The sequence below is a fragment of the Bos indicus genome, chromosome 4 (assembly GCF_029378745.1).
Source record: "Bos indicus isolate NIAB-ARS_2022 breed Sahiwal x Tharparkar chromosome 4, NIAB-ARS_B.indTharparkar_mat_pri_1.0, whole genome shotgun sequence".
Lineage (NCBI taxonomy): Eukaryota > Metazoa > Chordata > Mammalia > Artiodactyla > Bovidae > Bos > Bos indicus.
In genome coordinates this window covers 32,548,933-32,570,494 of record NC_091763.1, presented here as the reverse complement: position 1 = coordinate 32,570,494, position 21,562 = coordinate 32,548,933, and the positions used below count along the sequence as shown (strand labels likewise).

The 21,562-nt window shown below is 41.7% G+C and overlaps 1 protein-coding gene across 4 annotated transcripts in view; it reads right to left on the bottom strand.

Annotated features, from left to right (window-relative positions):
* CCDC126 (coiled-coil domain containing 126) overlaps positions 1 to 21,562 on the bottom strand; it is a 42,473-nt gene that overhangs the window by 14,143 nt on the left and 6,768 nt on the right. For 2 of the 4 annotated variants that reach the window (XM_019958553.2, XM_019958552.2), the window contains one exon: positions 9,719 to 10,098. In XM_019958553.2, the coding sequence (XP_019814112.1) occupies positions 9,719 to 9,956 (238 nt within the window). In that variant the 5' untranslated portion in view covers positions 9,957 to 10,098. Of the gene's footprint in view, positions 1 to 9,718; positions 10,099 to 10,328; positions 10,379 to 14,960; positions 15,090 to 21,562 lie in introns of all 4 variants that reach the window. The other 2 variants (XM_070787603.1, XM_019958554.2) reach the window with 2 other exon arrangements.

Genomic DNA, 21,562 nt, shown 5'->3' with positions numbered 1-21,562 from the left:
GGGGGAGTCTGGATGCTCTGTTATAGCCTCACAAGGGTGGGAGTCTGTGCTCCTCACTTGGCCTTTGATAACGTGGGTGGTATAGTGGTAACTTTCTTTTGTGGTGTCTGGTTAGAGGAGAATGGTTTACTGTCTAAAAGTTTTTATCTTGCTAGGCTGCCCCTCTTTGGCTACAGAGAACAGACTTCTGTTGGGGTTTTGCTTGTTTTGTCTCTGTCTATGCCTGGTTGACAGTTCTTAATTCTCAGAATAGCATTTAAATATTAACACTAAACTGTTCTCCAATTCTCTGAAAATATTTGGTGGAGTCCATTTTTCAGCAACAACAGAGGTAAAACCAAAACTCTTAAAAGAAAGTAAGGTCAGACTTTGGGTGGAAAAGCCTGAGGTGAAAAAAGATGTGTTGCTGTACATTCAGGTGTAGAAAACCACAGGTCAACTGCAAATGTTCTCTAATAGTCACTGGGCATCAGATCAATAACCCCAAATTCACTGCTCTGCACAAATCACAGAATCCAAAAAATGTTACATGGGAAGAAACGTAAGTTTTTTTTTTTTCTTAGAGAAAACTAAGAATGTTAAGCAATATTCTTAGATATCTTTTAAGATATCTTAAAAAGAAATGATGATATCTTAAAAAGAAAGTACAAGTTACTCCTCAAAATTTACAGACAGTAATCTTAAAGCTGAACTGATCTGTCCATGGCTCTTGCAATAGTAACAATTCATTGTAGACCAACATTTAAAAAAATATATTACCTTGTGTTTTGTTTGCCAACTGGGAAAATCACATTATATAGCTCAAGGGAAAATCATTCAATAAATATTATTTTGACTGACTAGCCTTTTTATATGGTAGCAACTAGAGGCTAATGGTTTCTATCAATGGCTTAAAGTTCAAGTTCACCAGAACTCACGAAATTCTCACCTTACTGTAATTTATATTGCCATTCCAGATTACTGGCACAAGGATAGAATTCAAATAATGAAACTGAAATAACTGGCTACCTAGTCTGCAAAAAAGAACCAGCATCTCTTACTGTTTGCACCAGAAATCTCAACTGTATTACAGACTTGTGTGTGTGCTTGGTTGCTCAGTTTTGTCTGACTCTTTGTGACCTCATAGACTATAGCCTGCCAGGCTCTTCTGTCCATGAATTTTCCAGGCAAAAATACTGGAGTGGGTTGCCATTTCCTCCTCCAGGGGATCTTCTTGACCCAGGGACTGAACCTGAGTCTCCTACATCTCCCACACTGGCAGGCAGATTCTCCACCACTAGCATAACCTGGGAAGACCATATTACAGACAAAAATGTTAAAAAAAAAAAAACTGCACTATATTACAACGCGTTTTAGAAAAAAAAATTTTAAGCATATAACTAAAGCATAAAAGATGATAGACATGTTTTACCATATAAATTTTTAAAAACAATATACCAAGTTATTAGACAACTGATGAACAGAGCAAAACCATATGCTACATATACTGACAGCGTGAATGTCTTTAATAAAAAATCAGTCAAAAAGTAATTTCCCTGCAGAAAAACTGACAAAGGATACAAAATATTCCCTCTTGTATGTATAAGAAATACAAATAGCCAACAAACTAGAAAATCTTTCAACCTCTCCTGTAAACACAGAAATGCAAAAGCAAACAATTAGATACCATTTAAAAGTAAACTGAACTGGTGCAGGGTGTAGAAACTGGCACTTCCACAGTGGTGGGAGAGTGGAAACAGGAGTGCACACTGGCAGCACAACCTTGGAGGGCAACTTGACACGTGTCTATTAAATTTAACATGCATACCCTTAGCCAGAAAGTTTCATTTTGAGGAAATTCATCCTGCTGAAACAGTCACACAAACATAAAATACCCACAAATGTATTATTCACACATATATTTCATGCTGCTAAGTCACTTCAATCGTGTCCGATTCTGTGCCACCCCACAGACGGCAGCCCACCAGGCTCCCCCGTCCCTGGGATTCTCCAGGCAAGAACACTGGAGTGGGTTGCCATTTCCTTCTCCAGTGCATGAAAGTGAAAAGTGAAAGTGAAGTCACTCAGTCGTGTCTGACCCTCAGTGACCCCATGGACTGTAGCCTTCCAGGCTCCTCTGTCCATGGGATTTTCCAGGCAAGAGTACTGGAGTGGGGTTCATATACACACACTTATCACAGCACTAAATCCAACATACAAGGTTAGCAACAAATTATCCATTACTACAGAATAAGCAGAGAAAAAAGGAACCTTTTAAAATGAAACGATATTAAGTCACTAAAAAGGATGAAACAGACTATCTGTAATAACATGGAAAGATATCTATAATCAAGTGAAAACAAGAAAGTTGCAAACTAGTATATATACAGTACAATCCCATTTTTGTTCAAAATGTGCTGGATGATATGTCTGCAAACTAGAGCTGGTTGGTTATCTGTCTTTGTAAACAAGTTTTACTGGAACATAGCCACGCTCCCCAGAGAAGGCAATGGCACCCCCACTCCAGTACTCTTGCCTGGAAAATCTCATGGATGGAGGAGCCTGGTAGGCTGCAGTCCATGGGGTCGCTAGGAGTCGGACACGACTGAGCGACTTCACTTTCACTTTTCACTTTCACGCATTGGAGAAGGAAATGGCAACGCACACCAGTGTTCTTGCCTGGAGAATCCCAGGGACGGGGAAGCCTGGTGGGCTGCTGTCTCTGGGGTCACACAGAGTTGGACACGACTGAATCGACTTAGCAGCAGCAGCAGCAGCAGCCATGCTCCCTGGTGGATCCCGGGTGGCTCAGATGGTAAATCATCTGCCTGCAACTCGGGAGAGCCAGGTTCAATTCCTGGGTCAGCAAGATCCCCTGGAGAAGGAAATGGCAATCCACTCCAGCACTTTTGCCTGGAAAATCCCATGGAGGGAGGGGCCTGATAGGCTACAGTCCATGGGGTCACAAAGAGTCAGACTCGACTGAGTGACTTCACACGAAAGCAAGCAAGCCATGCTTATTTACTGAAAAGAAGACCAAATGACCCACAAAGCTGAAAATACTTAACATTTAGTCCTATAAGAAAAAGTCTGCTAGTCCCAATATATACCAAATTAATTGACATTCTCTCTCTCTGCTCTTTTACTTATCTATGGCGCATATTTCTGTAATATTTGAATGCTTTTATTTTTTATAACCAGAAATAAGTAAAAAAAACATTTCAGATCACTGGTTAAATACCATGTGGCCATTAAATGATGCAGATATATATTAACTGACATTGAACTAGCTCCACCATATATTTTAAAATATAGTTTAAAAGATACCATGTGTATGAGTCTCATTTTGCTCTTGTAACTGAGTTGTTACATACAGCTACCCAGCATAGAACATTGAAATTAAAAGACGCTTACTCCTTGGAAGAAAAGTTATGACCAACCTAGATAGCATATTGAAAAGCAGAGACATTACTTTGCCAACAAAGATCCGTCTAGTCAAGGCTATGGTTTTTCCTGTGGTCATGTATGGATGTGAGAGTTGGACTGTGAAGAAAGCTGAGGGCCGAAGAATTGATGCCTTTGAACTGTGGTGTTGGAGAAGACTCTTGAGAGTCCCTTGGACTGCAAGGAGATCCAACCAGTCCATTCTGAAGGAGATCAGCCCTGGGATTTCTTTGGAAGGAATGTTGAGGAAGCTGAAACTCCAGTACTTTGGCCACCTCATGCGAAGAGTTGACTCACTGGAAAAGATTCTGATGCTGGGAGGGATTGGGGACAGGAGGAGAAGGGGACGACAGAGGATGAGATGGCTGGATGGCATCACTGACTCGATGGACATGTGTCTGAGTGAACTCCAGGAGTTGGTGATGGACAGGGAGGCCTGGCGTGCTGAGATTCATGGGGTTGCAAAGAGTCGGACACAACTGAGTGCCTGAACTGAGCATAGCACAGAACAGGTACCTTTAAAAATATCAGTTATTCTGCTCAAGCAGAGAAATTTTTTTCTCGTTCCAAAAGAATTGCTTCTTCACGATTCTATCAGTGTCCTTGGACTAAACAGAATGCAAAACAATGTAACATTTAATCTGCACCTGCCACTAGTACTGCCATCTCAGTTTATACCAACTCCATCTCTGCTGCTGCTGCTGCTGCTGCTGAGTCGCTTCAGTCGTGTCCGACTCTGTGCGACCCCACAGACGGCAGCCCACCTGGCTCCCCCGTCCCTGGGATTTCCAGGCAAGAACACTGGAGTGGGTTGCCATTTCCTTCTCCAATGCATGAAAGTGAAAAGTGAAAGCGAAGTCGCTCAGTCGTGTCCGACTCTTAGTGACCCCATGGACTGCAGCCTACCAGGCTCCTCCATCCACGGGATTTTCCAGGCAAGAGTACTGGAGTGGGGTGCCATTGCCTTCTCCGAACTCCATCTCTAGTCAACGATATTTGATTCTCAAGAGCCAATGCAGACTAACCCTCATCACTTCATAAAAATCATCATAAAGAGAATAAAAAAGTGTCCAGGGTATTCCCAGATAAAAATAGTTAAACTCAATAAAGGCACTTAAACCTTTGCTGATTCTAAATAGTCCATCAAAACAGTAAAGGTGATTCTTTTTCACGCTCTATTTTATGCATACATGAATGAGGCCAAAGATAACAAGAAAGGAGACAACAGCAACAAAATTCCAGAAGCTGGAAAGCAAATGGATGAGACCTGGGGCTTCCCAGGTGGCGTCAGTGGTAAAGAATCTGCCTGCCAATGCAGGAGACCAAGAGACGCAGGTTCGATCCCTGGGTCATGAAGATCCCCTGGAGAAGGGCATGGCAAACCACTCCAGTATTCTTGCCTGGAGAATTTCATGGACAGAGGAGCCTGGTGGGCTACAGTCCATGGAGTCAGAAAAAGTCGGACACAACGGAGCACGCACCCACAGGGGAGAAATGGCTACCTTGTGTCCTAGATAACTGACTTAGCATACCTGAAAAACTTGGATCTTGAAACAGAAACCAAAAAACAATTGAAAAAATAAGAGAAAACAAAGAGCAATTCATTTTTCTCCATAGAAACGCAGCCCAAATGGCCCAGAAATTGCTGTATCAGGTACTAATGAAAATAGGAGTAAAAAAGGAACCAAAAACCGAAGGACTGGATAAAAACTGATTTATAAAGAAATCTGATTGCTAAATTTTCTCTACCACTCCAAACTGGGCAATGGCCCCTCCACCACTGCCGAAAATCTTGAGAGGCATTTTTTGAAGCCAGTAAAACAGCTGAAGGCCTGGGCACCACACTGAAAACTGGAGGAGGAAGTCAGAGTTCTCATAGTGAGTACTGAGGCCACTCCTCCCGCCGCACCCTTTTCCCCTGGCTCAGAGAACAAGTGTTCGCTCCCATAACACTTGGATGCATAGATGTCCTACAAGTGTTGGAAGAGATTGGAAGCCCTTCTCTAAGGAGTCTGACCAGCTCAAGAGAAAAGACCTAAACATACTGATATTCAATTCAGTTCAGTTCAGTCGCTCAGTCGTGTCCAACTCTTTGCAACCCCATGGACTGTAGCACACCAGGCTTCCCTGTCCATCACCAACTCCTGGAACTTGGTCAAACTCATGTCCATAGAGACGGTGGTACCATCCAACCATTTCATTCTGTCATCCCCTTTTCCTCCCACCTTCAATCTTTCCTAGCATCAGGGTCTTTTCAAATCAATCAGTTCTTCACATCAGGTGGCCAAAGTATTGGAGTTTCAGCTTCAGCATCAGTCCTTCCAATGAATATTCAGGACTGATTTCCTTTAGGATGGACTAGTTTGATTTCCTTGCTGTCCAAAGTACTCTCAAGAGTCTTCTCCAACACCACAGTTGAAAAGCATCAATTCTTCGGCACTCAGCTTTCTTTATAGTCCAACTCTCACATTCATACATGACTACTAGAAAAACTATGCTGCTGCTGCTGCTAAGTCGCTCAGTCGTGTCCGACTCTGTGCAACCCCATTGACAGCAGCCCAGCAGGCTCCTCTGTCCCTGGGATTCTCCAAGCAAGAATACTGGAGTGGGTTGCCATTTCCTTCTCCAAGAAAAACCATAGCTCTGACTAGATGGAACTTTGTTGGCAAAGTAATGTCTCTTTTCCATATGTTCTCTAGGTTGGTCATAGCTTTTCTTCCAAGGAGCAAGCGTCTTTTAATTTCATGGCTGCAGTCACCATCTGCAGTGATTTTGGAGCCCCAAAAAATAAAGTCTCTCACTGTTTCCACTGTTTCCCCATCTATTTGCCATGAACAGACACTGATACTATAATTAAAAAACTGGGGCACTTCCCAGGTGGTCCAGTAGTTAGGAACCCATCTTCCAGAACAGGGGATACGGGTTCTGTTCCTGGTCCAGGAGGATTCCACATGCAGCAGCAAGGCAGTTAAGCCCGTGCACCACAACTACTGAGCCCACGTGACGCAACTCCTGAAGCCCACGCACAGCAACAAAAGCCCCAGCACAGCCAAAAATCAATTCGTTAATTATTTTTTAAAAAGGGAAAGAAAAATTTAGCTGGCCTTTGTCCCAGGATCCTGGGAGGCAGACTCTGAATGCCAGGAAGTTCCTGGCTGATTGTCTTTGTTATTCATGGTGGGCCCAAGGAATTGCACTTGATATTAACATATTATTGACCAGAGACGGATTAGCAGGAGGGGCATTAGTTTCTGCAAAAACCACCCCGGGTCAATAATGTGTTAAACTGGGACTCTTGGTGCACCCTAGATAGTGTGTACCGAGGTGACTCAGAATGGGGGCAAGCCATACAAGACCCATCTTGTGAGCAGAGGGTAAGGGCTTTCCAGTAGGCGAGCAGTGAGGGAGACTGGGAAATTGAGCTCAACCACGTGGCTAATAACTCAATCGATCATACCTCCACAATGAAACATCAATAAAAACTCTGGACATCGAAGTTTCGGTGGGCTCACCTCACTGACAATGCTCTTAATACTGACACACGCTGACATGCCAGGAGGGCAATGTGTTCTGATTTCATAGGGAGAAAACAACAGAAACTTCGCACCTGGAATCATCACAGACCTGCCTTGTCTCTCCCTTTGGCTGATTCTGATTTCCATTCTGCTGTAATAAAACTGTAGTATAGTACTTTCAGTGAGTTCCATGAGCTGATCTCATGCATCATAAACCTGAGAGGATAGTAGGAACCCTGGAACTTGTAGAGAGCTGGAAAAAAAGTGGAGATGATATGAGGACACCCAAACTTACGGCTGGTGTCTGAAATAAGGGCAGTATTGTGAAGGATTATGCCCTTAAACTGTGAAATTTGGCCAAGAGTCGGACACGACTGAGCGACTTCACTTTCACTTTTAACTTTCATGCATTGGAGAAGGAAATGGCAACCCACTCCAGTGTTCTTGCCTGGAGAATCCCAGGGACCGGGGAGCCTGGTGGGCTGCCGTCTATGGGGTCACAAAGAGTAGGACACGACTAAAGCGACTTAGCAGCAGCAGCAGTAGCAATAATCAGAAGTCATTGTAAATATTAAGGATACTCCCAAACAAATGACCCAGTCAGATCTTCTGAGTGAACACCACTCAGCAACTCAGCATTTCCCATCAAGGTTTTAGTGTCTCACTCTTTAAGAACACTTCAGAAAAGTTATCACTAATTAACCTTAGGGAAATTAAAAAAAACGGAGCTCTTAGCAGTTAAAAATGAAAGAGACAAAATGAAAAATTCCATACAGAACTGAAAATACAGCTGAGGAAAAACTTCAACAAATAAAGCAAAAAGACAAAAAGGTGGAAACTAGGAAAGCAAATAAAGGGGAATTAGTGGAAAATTCTGAAAGAGATGGGAATACCAGACCACCTGACCTTTCTCGTGAGAAACCTGTATGCAGGACAGGAAGCAACAGTTAGAATTGGATAGAACAATAGACTGGTTCCAAATAGGAAAAGGAGTATGTCAAGGCTGTATATTGTCACCCTGCTTATTTAACTTATATGCAGAGTACATCATGAGAAACACTGGGCTGGATGAAGCACAAGCTGGAATCAAGATTGCCAGGAGAAATATCAATAACTGCAGATGTGCAGATGATACCACCCTTATGGCAGAAAGTGAAGAAGAACTAAAGAGCCTCTTGATGAAAGTGAAAAAGGAGAGTGAAAAAGTTGGCTTAAGGCTGAACATTCAGAAAACGAAGATCATGGCATCCGGTCCCATCACTTCATGGCAAACAGATGGGGAAAGAGTGGCTGACTTTATTTCTGGGGGGCTCCAAAATCACTGCAGATGGTGACCGCAGCCATGAAATTAAAAGACACTTACTCCTTGGAAGGAAAGTTATGACCAACCTAAACAGCATATTAAAAACCAGAGACATTACTTTGCCAACAAAGGTCCGTCTAGTCAAGGCTACGGTTTTTCCAGTGGTCATGTATGGATGTGAAAGTTGGACTATTAAGAAAGTTAAGCACCAAAGAATTGATGCTTTTCAAGTGTGGTGTTGGAGAAGACTTTTGAGAGTCCCTTGGACTGCAAGGAGATCCAACCAGTCCATCCTAAAGGAGATCAGTCCTGGGTGTTCATTGGAAGGACTGATGTTGAAACTGAAACTCCAATATTTTGGCCACCTGATGGGAAGAGCTGACTGATTTAAAAGACCCTGATGTTGGGAAAGATTGAGGGCAGGAGGAGAAGGGGACGACAGAGGATGAGATGGTTAGATGGCATCACCGACTCAATGGACATGGATTTGGGTAGACTCCGGTAGTTGGTGATGGACAGGGAGGCCTGGCGTGCTGTAGTTCATGGGGTCGCAAAGAAGTCAGACACGACTGAGCGACTGAACTGAACTGAGAGGACAAGTTCAGAGGGCCCAAATGTTGAATAACAATTCCTAAAAGAAAGAATGAAAACAATGTGCAGGAAAAAATCAAATAATTTTGGAAAAATATTCCAGAATAAAGGACGTAAGCTTCAAGATTTAAAGTGCCCGCTGAGGTTCCAGCACATGAATCTATACCAAGGCACATCATCAAGAAATCTCAAGACAACAAGGTTCTACTTCATAGCACAGGGAACTATATTCAACATCCCGTGATAAATCATAATGGCAAAAAAATGAAAAAGAACACATGTATATATATGTATGTGTTCTTTTATATATATGCTGCTTCTTAGGAATTCACAGATGTTCTGCAATTGACGATCTACAGTAATGTGAAACCCCTGGAGTAGGAAATGGCAGCCCACTCCATGTTCTTGCCTGGAGAATCCCATGGACAGAGGAGCCCGGCGGGCTACAGTCCATGGGGTTTGTACAGAGTTGGACACAACTGAAGTGACAAAGCAGCGGCAGTGAAGTGACAATCAGGAAAAATGCAAATATGAACTAGGGATGACCACAGCACTGATTATGCAGGAAAAGTCATTGTATTAGGGATACATACAGAAATATCTAGCAGTAAAATGCCACATTTTTTATAATTTAAATATTTTCCAAAAATTGGACAAAGCAAATATTGCAAGATGTTAGAATTGTTAAGACCTAAGTGATGGATTATTTGGGTATTTATCAGGTTTCTATTTTTCAGTACATTTGAAATTTTTCATAATAAAAAGTCAAGACAAAATTACTTTGTGAACACCTGTGCATGAAGCAGTGCATTGGATCTCCATGATTACAATTAAATGGGGACAGGATGAAGAGGAGAAAACCAGGAATATTCTATGGTTATCTTACCATATCCTGCCATAGAAGCGCCATTCTCGACATCCATTGTGTTCTTATTTTCCTCTGCTAGGGCTTTAACATATTTTTTGCTTAAATCTAGTATCTGCTCACGTAACTTGACACTGCTTTGATGTCTTGGTCGTTGAAAAATATAGTGCAGTAACATCAATCCCCAAAGGAGTCCAAATACAAGCAAGAGTAAACTCAATTTCTGGGACATAGATTTTCTTGAGATTGTAAAAACCATTTCTGAGGAACCACACAGACTCAACTGAAAAATGGTACCCAGAGGCAAGTCACCAAGCAATCAAGACGTGAAAGAAAAAAATCTCCTCCTCTAGTGTATATTCTTCATCTTCAGCAAGGTTGCCGCCAACTCACAATTAACTCTGTAAAATTGAGAAGAAAAAAGGCAATTAGTCTTAACTATATCAGTAATAGAATAAACAATGGTAGATTAAAGAAGAGATTGTACAAATAGTTTTCATTTAGAATTGTATTGTCTTCTTTTTGATAATTTTCTCTATCACTAAATAAGCTTCCTAGTCTTTTATCAGCTCTGTTTTCACAGCTCTTTAAAAATTTAAACTAGAAATAAATGTCAGTTCATTAGAACTACCTGAAAGAAACACCGCCATGGTCATGAAACTCTGAATAACTTCTCATTGTCTGTAAATAAAACAATGAATATATAAGATTTAGAGATATCAGTCTCTTCAAATACAAGTCACCAACCTAAATGTGTGAAAGCAATTCCTCCTTTTCCTTTAAAAAAAAAAAGTTGATTCCAAAATGAAAGTCAGAAATAGGAAAGGTGAAACAGACTGGAAGATCAAAACAGCTGACTGAAGAACAAAACAGAACCCACAGTAAGCATGCCAATGTCACTAGAAAATACTACTACTGACAACAGGTAATCTGAAAAAACAACCAACCTAAGATGCCAAATAAGTCATAATTTCTAAGTTTGTACTTTTAAGTATATGCCAGACGTGACAAGCACTAACTTCCTTTTTTTTACCTTTCCAAAATTTACAATTCTAAACAGGAATGTATTTTTATAATTTGAGGAAAAACTGAAAAGTTATACTTCAGTTTTTAAAAGAGATAAAGTAACAACAATCAAGGAATCATAAACAGCGTAACAGTAATAATGTGCCCAAATCACCAAAGGGTCCAATGAAGAAAACTCTTCAATTATGTCTAACGGGATAAAATTCTTCAGGGAGAAATATACCTAGAGTCCAAAAAATTTCATTGCACAGCTTAATGAAAATAATCACTAAGAACGTTTTAACTTCTTAAAGTAGTATGGGCAAATAAAACACACTAATTCCAACCTACTTAACTGAAGTAATAAAATCTAGTTTGAGGATAGTAAGACTAGAAATGAATATAGCATCAATGAAGGTAAAGCATTCAATCACTCTCAACACACATTTATGAGCCAGCATATATGATAAGCAGCAGGAAAATCCTGTTTTGCCCTAGGAATTTGATTTCTAGCATAGGTGCTTTCAAACCTTTTTGAAAATAAATTAAGAAAGTATTTACTCAATGATCTTATACAAAATATCAAAATATAAAACACATATAATCAAAGTTTTTTTTTAGCTAATGCATGTGTGTTGAGGTATGCTTAAGGGGGAGATCTACTGCCCAGCCAATTTTGGTTCAGAAAATTCCCATTCTTACTTTACTCCACCCTGCCACCCAGTCCCTGACACACATTCAATAAATTCTGGAGCTTCAAGGTTTGAAGGACACCCATCTACTCTAACTGAAGTATATTTATCTTTCCAAACCTCACTACAACCAAGACTACACCACCAACTAGGTATGTTAATAACTATGTAAAGCAATTAAAAATTAAGGAATTAACTCATTTTCTAATTTTCTTCTACTTCTGCTTTTTTCTTCAGTTACCATGCACACAACAAACTCCTTCAGAGTTCACTGAAACAATATCATTAATATCAATATTGGATTACTAAATTTTGTTTAACAAAGTAAAGTAAACATCACCTAATATTTTTTTCTACAAAGATTTTTACACTTAAGTTCAGAAAAAGTAGAAATTCTGGGTTCCCAAGCAAAATTTAAAAACATTCTTTCACATATATAAACCTTCCTTCACACATCTTTCCAGGTGCTATGTCTTTTCAAGCTTGACCTGAGTGCTAGATTATCCAACCCAGTACCCAGTGGAAAAATCAACTGGGAATCTGTCCTGAAGCAGTCACAGCAGGGTTCTAAAGGTGGCATGCCCACAAAGCCAGAAAAGTGACATCACCAGAGAACAGAGAACACAGACCTGAAGGTATTTTGGCAGATGAAGGTTAGAGCCTAGAAAGCTCTAGGCTACTATACCTGTCCAAGGCCACAAAGGAAGAGACTCAAAACCAGAAGCAAGAGGATACTTCAGTTAAATAACAGCAACAATCATTACTACACTTACTTACTTCATACCAGATTCTACTCTAATCTCCCTACCTAAATTAGCTTATTTAATCTTTACAATATCCCATACTAATAATATTCTGACTTGAATACTTGAACAGTTGAAAAAACTGAAGCAAACAGACATTAAATAAGTTGCCCAGTTCAAGAGGGTGGGGACATATGTACACTTATGGCTGATTCATGTTGATGTATGGCAGAAACCAACACAATATTATAAAGCAATTATCCTTCAATTAAAAATAAATAAATTTTTTAAAAAGAGAGATATATATCCTACATTAAAAAAAAAAGTTACCCAAGATCAAACAACTAGATAGTGGGAGAGAGAGCAGTCAAAGCTCAGGCTCTTAACCACTGCCCTCTTTTACAGCAATGGCATTCATTAAAAGAGCAGCAGCAGCAACCACTGTGGTGAAAGTACTGAATCCTTATCACCGGTCCAGACTGAAATAAACACTTTACAAAGGTTATTTCATTTAATATTTATATAACCTCAAAAAATAAATGTTGTTGTTCCCACTCCAAAGATGACTAAAGTAAGGCTTTACGAGGTTAGCCTGCTTAAGATTTTTTAATACCCAGGACCACTCACTTCATTTGCCTCAACTTTGACAAGGATCACCAAGTCCACAAATTCAGAATCTGTATCTCCATTCAGGGTCTCTTCTTTCCCTTAAAAGGGTCCTTGCTGCTTCTGCTGCTGCTGCTAAGTCGCTTCAGTCGTGTCTGACTCTGTGCGACCCCAGAAACAACAGCCCACCAGGCTCCCCCGTCCCTGGGATTCTCCAGGCAAGAACACTGGTGTGGGTTGCCATTTCCTTCTCCAAAAGGGTCCTTAAACCCAGCCATATTAGAACTCCTAGGTTTTATGAAACTCCACAAAAGTAACAAATCCCAAAACTGTAAATGGCATTAGGAAGAGAACAGGAGGTTCATGGGTAAGGAAGCCGGAATGACTAGGGAAGGAGAATAGTTAAACCCAGGGAGCCTAACCCATAAGAGGTAAAATCCCTCCAAGGAGGTACAAGCTTAAGGATGAGAGGCTGGGGAGTTTTCTGGTGGCCTAGTGGTTAGGATTCTTGGGTTTTCATTGCCATGGCCCAGGTTCAATCCCTGGTCAGGGAACTGAGATCCCACAAGATGCACAGTGCAGCCAAATAAATTAATTAAAAAAAAAAAAAGGAATGACAGACTGCTCAGCATCATGAACACAAACTCTGCTTAGAGGCAGTACCAACACCAGACACAGCGAGAAAATCCTGGGAGGAGACAAGGCAGAAGCAGGGCTGAGGAGGGTATGTCCCCGGAGTAATAAATCCCGGGGAACAAGGAAGCCAAGTTTCTCAGTTTGAGGGACCCAAAGAAGCTGCAAACATTAAATAAAGAACCCCCCTTTTGGTTCTATACTGTGTATGACCCAACTGTACCACAGATTCAGAAAAGAGGCTGTCATGAAACGTATCCGTAGCCTTAATTCTACATGGAATGTGTCTACTCACCATTGCCTACAACAAAATTAGAGCAGACCATCTCAGAAGGAAGTGTGAAAATTATACACTGTGTAACTTGCTTGTGTTTCTTACATGGTTTTCTATAGAGATAAGAAGTTTTACTATGAAAAGGTTTTGTCTCTGGGAATAGCAAAGAGATCAGAAGTTGGGAGCAGTTAATCCCTCAAGACATGAGAGAACTACAAAAGGACACCAAGGAATAAACAAGTGTGGAAGACACCCTAGAGCCTTCTCTAAGCTGAAATGATGCCCCAGAGCCAGCTTCTGCATGACAAAGAGCTGAACAACTCAACAGCCCATGAGGATTCTCCACAGTGACCCAAGAAGACCTGAAAACTGTTACCTGAGAGTTCGTTTCCACAAGCTACTCCAAGCAAGCCCAGCAGAGGTGACTAAAATACCAAAAAGAATACACTTCTGCTTTTGGTCTCTTCTGAGGGAATACTTCACATTAAAACCACCTGGAAATTTTTCTTTTTTTTTTTAATCCCAGTGCAGAGGAGCCTGGAGGAAAACCAGAATCCTAGCCACCAGACCAGCAATGGCTAGAGGCCAGAAGCTACTTCTCCCTGGAACTTTGCTCCCAGTAAAAAATACATTTATCACAGAGGCAGAAACTATAAATGCAGGTACTAGAGACATAGCACAAGTGGGAAAGCACACAGAGAAGCAAGGCAGAGACGTACACCCGGAGCAAAAAGGGTACAGGCACCCCCTAGTGAGGAGGAGCCCCATAAGGAGGCGGTTAAGTCATTTATATACCTCAGTTCTTCCCCATCTTTGTCTTCCTTCAGGCCAATTATTTGGTTTTTTTCTCCACACTTGACCTACCCTGGGACCCTGCCCTTGGTGCCCACACAACCCCCAGCCAATATGGATCTCAAAGTGAAGGCTTCTGGGAGAAGCAATCCTCTTTATCCCCTGACTTTTGACCCACCCACAAGGAGCCTTTCTGCGAATGTGTAGCATTTCCCTTGTCCCAAAAGAGCGGGGAGTAGAGATTCCTTAATCCTTTACTCAAATGGGTTTTGCCCCTCTTTGTCCTTGTCATGACTATTACCTTAAGGTGTTTACAAGAGACAAAGACTGGCTATTTACCTTGTTTCTGCTGTTACTTCCATTTTGGAGAGCAAACAGGAAGCTGACTGTAAATTCCTCAACTGCAGCCCATCTAACTCTTGTCTCAGGAAATGCTAGCAGTTCTAAGTATCAGGCCTGAAACCCACTTTTTCTTGCCCCATGAAATGCAAACAGGAGGACAGTTGTAAACGTCTAACCTGGAGCCCTTCTATCTCCTGACTCATTTCTGTGCAATGTTCAAAGTTGCAAATGGCAGAGAACTTGAACACTGAACTCCCCAATTTTCCTTTGTCCTTCAAGTACCAGTTCAGCTCCTGAAAGGCCACCTAAATCAGGACAGAGACAATAGTTAGAAACCTAAAGGCCTGCACTGTCACTGGGGACTTATGGCTACAATCCAGCATAGTATTCGTCCTCCACCCACACAGTCTAAAACACAAAAACTTTTCAATCTTAACTTCTAGGCCCCCTATATTAATTTCTTACTAATTACTTTAAAAAGTAAAACTTCAAATACGTCCCAAGTAACAATTGGAGTTTTTAAAGGCAAAAATAAAATCATTATGGAAACTGAGCAGGCCCCAGTGGGGACCTCCTGGATACAAGTCCTTTCTCTGTCCCCTGTTTCTTGTTTTTAGGGAACAGACTTCATTCAGCCTCCTAGACCTTTCCTGAGTTCCAAAGGATAGAGTCAAATTGCTAATCAGCAAAGTAAGGGAATGCAGAAACAAAAAAGAAAGAGTCAAGAAACAACAGTGCAGTGATAGGGACACTTCCCCAGTGGCCCAAGTGGTTAAGATGCCTCGCTTCTGCAGGCGGCATGGGTTCAGTCCCTGGTCAGGGAACTGAGATCCCACATGCCACATGGTGCGGCCAAAAAAAACAAAATAGTGCAGTGTTGAGGCACGGTCCTGGTTCCTCCCCAAAGAATATCCACAACACACCTCTGAGTTCTTCTGCAGGAAAAGTCCCCACACAGGTAGGAGATGGTAACTTCAGGCTGAGCACAAGATGACCCTGTTACCTCACCACCAACCAGTCAGAAGAAAGTCACACACCATACAGCCCTCATCCCAAATTTTGTCTATAAAAACTTCCTCCAAAAAATGGACTTTTTGAGCATTATCTGTCCCAGACAACTGATTCCGTTCAGGGCCCCACAGGCCTCTGTGTCCCCCATTTCTTTGATTATAAGAAACCACCTTCATTCAGCCTCCATGCCCTTCCCTGAGTTCCAATGGGGCAGATACAAGCAGATGTTAATTAGGGAAGGGAGAGCACATGAAACCAGGGAGAAATAGTCAGGAGCAGCTTTGGGGCAAGGTCCTGTTTCCCCACCTAAGGATACACACAATGTCTTTAAGCTATGGTATGCTTCCCACAAGCAAGCAGACTCCAGACCAGCTGGACCTCAAGTTTGATGATGGTGACTCCTACCTACCTCACCACCAACCCTTCAGAAGAATACCCACAGAATGACCATACCCTCCTTAAACATTTACTATAAAACGTATTATCTTCCCCAAGTGAGAATACATTATTTCGAGGGCAGGAGCCCACTGTCTTCCGCCTTTGCCTGGCAAAGCACTAAAGCCATCCTTTTCTACTTCACCAAAAATTCTGTCTCTGAGATTTGATTTGGCACCAGTGTACAAAGAAGCTGAGCTATCAGCATCACAACTTGTACGGCACCTTACAATAAACACTGTACTTTCCTTCCCAACAACACAGGGTCAGCAGATTAGCTTGGCTTTACTGCATGTGGGCAGATCACAGTTTTGGTTCAGTAACATATTAGCTTCATCATCATTATTTTGACTTAAGAGAGACAGACTTCTGAATATTTTTAGGATTCCCAGGGGAAAGTTCTCACCCAACTGCAGAAATTACAAAAGGAATTACACTCCATATGGCCCAAAAGTAGAAAAATTAAGGAGAGGAGACACACTTAAAATGAAGTATCTGTAAAGTACTAGACCTGAAGAAGGGCAACAGAATATGCTCCAAGTACCATCATCTCCAACTAAAGTACTGCCGCTACTTCAAGTGACTTCCTAGATTCTTCTCCAACCCCACTTCAAGCCACCGTCCTCAGAGCAAAACAAGCCATGATCTGAATAGTCACAATTTTAATTTCTTCCTCCAAAGGAAATATGCAAATTGTCAATAAGCACATGAAAAGGTACTCAAACTACTAATCTTCAGGGAAAAGCAAATTCAAACCACAATGAAATACCACTTGACACCATCAGGATGGCTATGAAGGGCATCAGAATGTGTCACCCCAAAATATCCACTTTGGTATAAGGATTATTTTCAGCCGAAGATAACTGAAAAACAGCAGATGCAGTAAGGCCTCCCTGATCTCCCCCTTTCTACCTGAAAGCAAAACATGAATTACTTACGAGAAAGATGAGAACACTCTTTATCACAGGAGACAGGGCACTGATGCTGAGACAAATCTGTACAAACATACCTTACTAAAACAAATCTTATCTTTCATTAGTTACCCCTATGTATTTACCTTCCCACAATTTACTGACTCCAGAAGCTCAAACTCCTTTTCCTTTGTCTTATCACACTTCCATAATTTATGGCTCTTTGTTTAAATGGTATACACACTCTCAGCACTAACTGCTTCTTTTATTTTTTAAGTTCATTTCTGTGATGTGAACCATTTGTATATGAAACAACCTTTCTCTCCTGTTAATTGATCTTTCGTCAGTTTAGTTTGCTGAGTCCTGGGCACTGAACCTAAGAAAGTAGATGAAAATGTTTTTTCTTCTACAGCAATTATTAAAAACAAAACCAAAACTGTTGGTACAGTTGCAGAGAAATTGAAAGCCAATACAAAATGGTGCAGGTGCCGTGGAAAGCAGTATTGGCAGTTCCTAAAAAAAATTAAACAATTTGACCCAGCTATTCCACTTCTGGGTGTAATTACAAAAGAACTGAAAGTGTTACGGAACACAAGTTCATGTGAGTGATGCATAGTAAGGCCAAACCAAAATGTGGGAGTTTGGAGCAGAGAAAGGTTTATTACAAGGCCAACTAAGGAGAACAGGTGGCTCATGCTCAAAAACCTTGAAGTCCTTGATGGTTTTCAGGGAGAAATTTTCATCGGCAAAATCTGGAATGAGGGCTGTATGGTATGTGACTCCCTTCTGAATGGTTGCTGATGAGGCTAACAGGACGGTATTCCAGGCATCTTGTGCTCAGCTGAAGTTAACCATCCTTATCTGTGTGGGAATCTTAGTTCCTTCAGAAAAACTCAAAGATATTATATATATATTCCTTGAGGAGGAACCAGAATACTACTTTAATTGCTGCAATATAGTTTCTTGATGCTTCTCCTTTGTTTCTACATACCCTTACTTGCCTGATTAGCAACTATTTGAATCTGCCCTTTGAAATTCAGGGAGGTCTAGGAGGCTGAAGCCTTCATCCTGCAAGAAAGAAATGGGGGGCTCGGAAGGGCTTCTGTCCCCAGGTGGTCCCCGCTGGGTCCTGCTTGGTTTCAGAAGCAGGGACTCAAAGAGGAACTTGTACAGCCATGTTCACTGCAGCACTGTGAGGTGGAAACAACAGGTGCACAGCTGAATATACACACAATGAAATATTCAAGATAAAGGAGAATAAAATTCTGATACATGCTACAATATGGATCAGAATTAAAACCTTAGAGGCATTGTGCTAAGTTAAAGAAGCTAACACAAAAAGACAAATATTATATGATGCCACTTGTATAGGCACCTAGAAGTTAGTCAGAGATAGAATGTAGAATGGTAGTTACCAGAGGCTAGTGGGAGGAGAGAATGGAGAGTTATGGTCTAGAGTACAGAGTTTTATAAATACTCTGGGATGAAGAAAAACTTCTGGAGATGTAAGGCAGTGATAGGAAGGAAGGAGGTAGATTGACTCCTGGGCTAACACAGAGCTAACATATGACCCTGCAATCCCACTCTGGGGCATACATCCAGAGAAAACCATAATTCAAAAAGATACATGCACCCAAATGTACACTGCGGCAGTATTTACAACAGCCAGGACATGGAAGCAACCTAAATGTTCACTGATGGATGAATGGATAAAGAAGATGTGATATATACACAGAACAGAATATCGCTGCTGCTGCTGCTAAGTTGCTTCAGTCGTGTCCGACTCTGTGTGACCCCACAGACGGCAGCCCACCAGGCTCCCCTGTCCCTGGGATTCTCCAGGCAAGAACACTGGAGTGGGTTGCCATTTCCTTCTCCAATGCATGAAAGTGAAAAGTGAAAGTGAAGTCGCTCAGTCATGCCTGACTCTTCGAGACCCCAGGGACTGCAGCCCACCAGGCTCCTCCGTCCATGGGATTTTCCAGGTGAGAGTACTGGAGTGGGGGGCCATATATTACTCAGCCACAAAAAAAGAATGAAATAATGTCATTTGCAGCGACATGGATGGACCCAGAGATTGTCATACTGAGTGAAGTCAGACAAAGAAAGACAAACATCATGTGGTATCACTTATATGTGTAATCTTAAAAAATGGTACAAATTAACTTATTTACAACACAAGAAAGAGTCACAGATGTAGGAAACAAACTTACAGTTACCAAAGAAAACTCTTCAATGGTTTCCCACTGCACTTGGAATAAAATTAAAACTATTTACTGAAACCAAGTAGGACCCAGTGGAGCACTCCTAGGTACAAACGCCTTTCTGTGCCCCCTATTTCTTGTTTGTAAAGAGAAGGCTTCAGCAGGTTCACACAGATACTGATCACAGAAGGGAGAGAACGCAGAAACAAAGGAGAAGCCGTCAAGATACAACAGTGATGAGCACACGACTCCTGGAGTTCCAGGTTTCTGAGTAGGAGCTGCCCATTCTCCTTTCACGCTTGTTGCAATAAACCTTTCCTTGCTCCAAACTCCCATTTTGGCCTCTTTGGCCTCACTGTGCATGAGGCACACAAACTTATGTTTGGCAACATGGCCATAGTCGAGAAGGTTCTGCAGAGCTGATTTCACCATTATCTCTGTCTGTCCTAATCTCACACCACTTTCCCCTTGCTCACTGTACTACAGTCAAGCTAGGCAAAACACACCAAATTCTTTCTGAACTCAGCAGCAGTACAACTGTTATTCCCTTGCTTGAAATGCTCTCCCCATGGCTTATTCCTTTTCCTCCTTTAGTATTCCTCCTTTACTCAAATGTCACCTCTTCAAAAAGTAGCACTCCCACTCCTACCCCACCTTCAGCCTCAAGGTACTCTCTATCAATCTCCATACAAAATTACATACAGTAAGATCCTGCCTCAGTATCTGCAGGGGTTGGTTCCAGGGCCCCTAATGGATACCAAAATCCAAAGATGCTCAAGTCCTTCTTATAAAGTGGTATATTATGTACATATTACCTATGCACATCCTCCTGTATACTTTAAACCATTTCGAGATTACTAATAATATCTAATACAAATGTAAATGCTATATGTTGCTGCTGCTACTGCTGCTAAGTCACTTCAGTTGTGTCCGACTCTGTGCGACCCCATAGACGACAGCCCACTAGGCTCCCTCGTCCCTGGGATTCTCTAGGCAAGAACACTGGAGTGGGTGGCCATTTCCTTCTCCAATGCATGAAAGTGAAAAGTGAAAGTGAAGTCTCTCAGTCATGCCCGACTATTCACGACCCCATGGACTGCAGCTTACCAGGCTCCTCCGCCCATGGGATTTTCCAGGCAAGAGTACTGGAGTGGGGTGCCATTGCCTTCTCCGAAATGCTATATGTTAGTCAGGTCCGATTCTTTGTGACCCCATAGACTGCAGCCTGCCAGGCTCCTCTGTCCCTGGGATTCTCCAGGCAAGAATACTGGAGTGGGCTGCCATGCCCTCCTCCAGAGGATCTTCCCAACCCAGGGATCAAAACTGAGCCCCTTCCATTGCAGGCAGGTTCTTTACAGTCTGATCCACCAGGAAGTAAATGTGATATAAATAGTAGCAAATTCAAGTTTTAGTTTTTGGAAGTTTCTGGAATTTTTTTTTCAGTATTTTCAATCCACAATTGATTCCACAGATGCAGAATCCGCAGATACAAAGGGCTAACTATGTTCTATCTTTAAAACCTTAAGTTATTTTATCTTCCTAAACCCTAAAGTCTCACTTACATCATGGAGATAACAGTACCTACCTAACACTGGTGAGGATAAATGACATCTTATACTACTAATGTCAATAAATATTAACATTTATTAGTAGTATCAGGTACTTACACAGCAATATTGAGTAACTTGAGTTAATACAGGGCATGTTTTACTAGACGACTTCCCAGGTGGCGCTAGTGGTAAAGAAACTGCCTGCCAATGCAGGGCACATAACAGATGTGGGTTCGATCGCTGGGTCAAGAATATCTGCTAGAGGAGGAAATGGCAACCCACTCCAGTGTTCTTGCCTGGAAAATTGTATGAACAGAGGAGTGTGACGAGCTACAGTCCATGGGGTCGCAAAAGAGCTGGACACAACTGAGCGACCAAACAATTAAGATGACTTAATAGCATGTCATTGATGAGAACAGTTCCTCTTCCATATGGCCTAAAATGAGACTAGAGTATCTGTTTAAATGCCACCTGTATGAGAAGGGTCTTAAAACCTTATAACCTTATTCTAGTCCACTTTCACCTCCTTCTCTCACATCACATTACTTTATACCAACTGAGGCTTGTTTCTTAAAGTCCCACGTGCCTTAAGGGCAAGAGTAACATGCCCTACACTGCAGCCATAACTTCCACAGAGCCTGGAGAACAATCAGCAGAAATTTACTTT